This window comes from Rhea americana, unplaced genomic scaffold (assembly GCF_003343005.1).
Source record: "Rhea americana isolate MKP2758 unplaced genomic scaffold, rheAme1 scaffold_165, whole genome shotgun sequence".
Lineage (NCBI taxonomy): Eukaryota > Metazoa > Chordata > Aves > Rheiformes > Rheidae > Rhea > Rhea americana.
Window position 1 is genome coordinate 141,564 of NW_028185761.1, and position 1,600 is coordinate 143,163.

At 65.0% G+C, this 1,600-nt stretch overlaps 1 protein-coding gene across 2 annotated transcripts in view; it reads left to right on the plus strand.

The window, feature by feature from the left end:
* The first annotated feature begins 257 nt into the window (after positions 1–257).
* The window catches only part of CLNS1A (chloride nucleotide-sensitive channel 1A), a 16,027-nt gene continuing 14,684 nt past the window's right edge, over positions 258–1,600 (plus strand). For both annotated transcript variants that reach the window (XM_085300535.1, XM_085300534.1), the window contains exon 1: positions 258–462. In XM_085300535.1, coding sequence (XP_085156661.1) covers positions 344–462 — 119 coding nt within the window. In that variant the 5' untranslated portion in view covers positions 258–343. The remainder of the gene's footprint in view (positions 463–1,600) is intronic.

The window sequence follows — 1,600 nt, forward strand, 5'->3', positions numbered from 1 at the left end:
GAGGTGTTTCCGTGGGTTTTTTTCCTCCTCCTCACCCTCCCCTTTACTTGGGGGCCGCCCCAGGAGCGTCGATAACCGATTTTTCCCCTCCTGCCCCCGTTTATCCTGTCGCAGCTTGGCGGCGCCCGCTGCAACATGGCGGCGGCGGCGCGGGCACGTGACCGCCCCCCTCCCGCCGCCTCCGCTACCATCGAGCGCTGCCTAGAGCGGTTGGCGTGCGTTCGTCTCGCTGCCCCCTCCCCGCCGGCGGTGGGCGGAGCGGCGCGTTCCGCTTCCGGCGGGCGGTGAGGAGGAGGCGGTGGCGGCGCGGGCCGGGCCGGGCCGGGCCGGGCCGCGCGGTGCCATGAGCTTTCTGAAGCGGTTCCCGCCGCCGGCTGAGGGCGTCCGCCACCAGCAGCCCGACACAGAGGCGGTGCTGGCGGGGCGCGGCCTGGGCGCCGGCACGCTGTACATCGCCGAGAGGTGCGGGGGGGAGGGGGAACGGCCCCACGCGCCCCGGTGTGAGGGGCCTCCCCCGCCGTGGGGTCCCCTCTGAGCGGGCCGGGGGGATCTGCCGTGGGGAGGCGGCGTCGTGGGCAGCCTCTCCTGAGGGCGCTGCGGGGGGTGCCCGTGGGGGTCCTGACTGCGGGGAAGGGCTCTGCCTTATGGGGGGGGCACGGGCGTCTGCCCTGGGGGGTCTATGCGGGGGTCCCCCCCGAGGGGCCTTGAGGTGGGAGATCTGCCCTGGGGGGGTCTCTGTATGTGGGGGTCAGGGGGGGGGGGGGGGGGGGGGAATCGGCCCTGTGAAGGGAGAGGGAAGAGCTGTCTTCCTTCCAGTGAGCCAGCTCCTTTGACACGATGGTTCAAAGTGAGGCGAGCGCAGGGAATGGGGGGGTCTGACCACAGCAGCAAGAGTGAAGCGCCGTCGGGAGGGGATGCATGGGTAGGAAGGGGATTTCAGCTCTAGAGTGCTCTGATGGTCAAACAAGTCCACAAAACAATATGAAATAAGCTAAAAAGTGCATGTAAGCGTTTCCTTTTTTTTTTTTTTTTTTTGTACTTTGACTATAGTAAGGAGGAACTGGGGTTTCTTCAGTTCTTACAAGGCCTATGGGGTAAATCTGCTTCAATGCTCCTTTGCCCCAGAGAGGTGAACTGGTGCCTGTGGGTGCCCCCCCGCCCCCGACCAGGGCATGCCCACACTGCTGTCAGGCACAGCACAGGCGAGCATGGGGATGCAGGCACATCCTATTTTCATGAAGCAGAGCAGACAGAAAGTCTGTGTTGAGGCCAACAGAAGCGGCTAAGCCTCCTTCAAGCCGGGAGGTCTGAGGGGCACGAGCTGTGAGGACATGGGCACTGCCACCAGAGATGTGGTGCATGACTCCCCTGGCAGCAGAGACAGGCTGCCATGCCCAGGATGCTGTCTTCAGCAGCTGTGGGATTTCCCCCAGCCCGCTGTGAGGTGTCCCTGATGTGCTATGAGATGTCCCCCAATCTGCTATGGGATGACCCCCAGACCTGCTGTGGGATGTCCCCAACATGCTCTGAGATGTCCCCCCACCTGCTGTGAGCTGTCCTCCAGCCTGCTGTGGGATGACCCCCAGACCTGCTGTGGGAT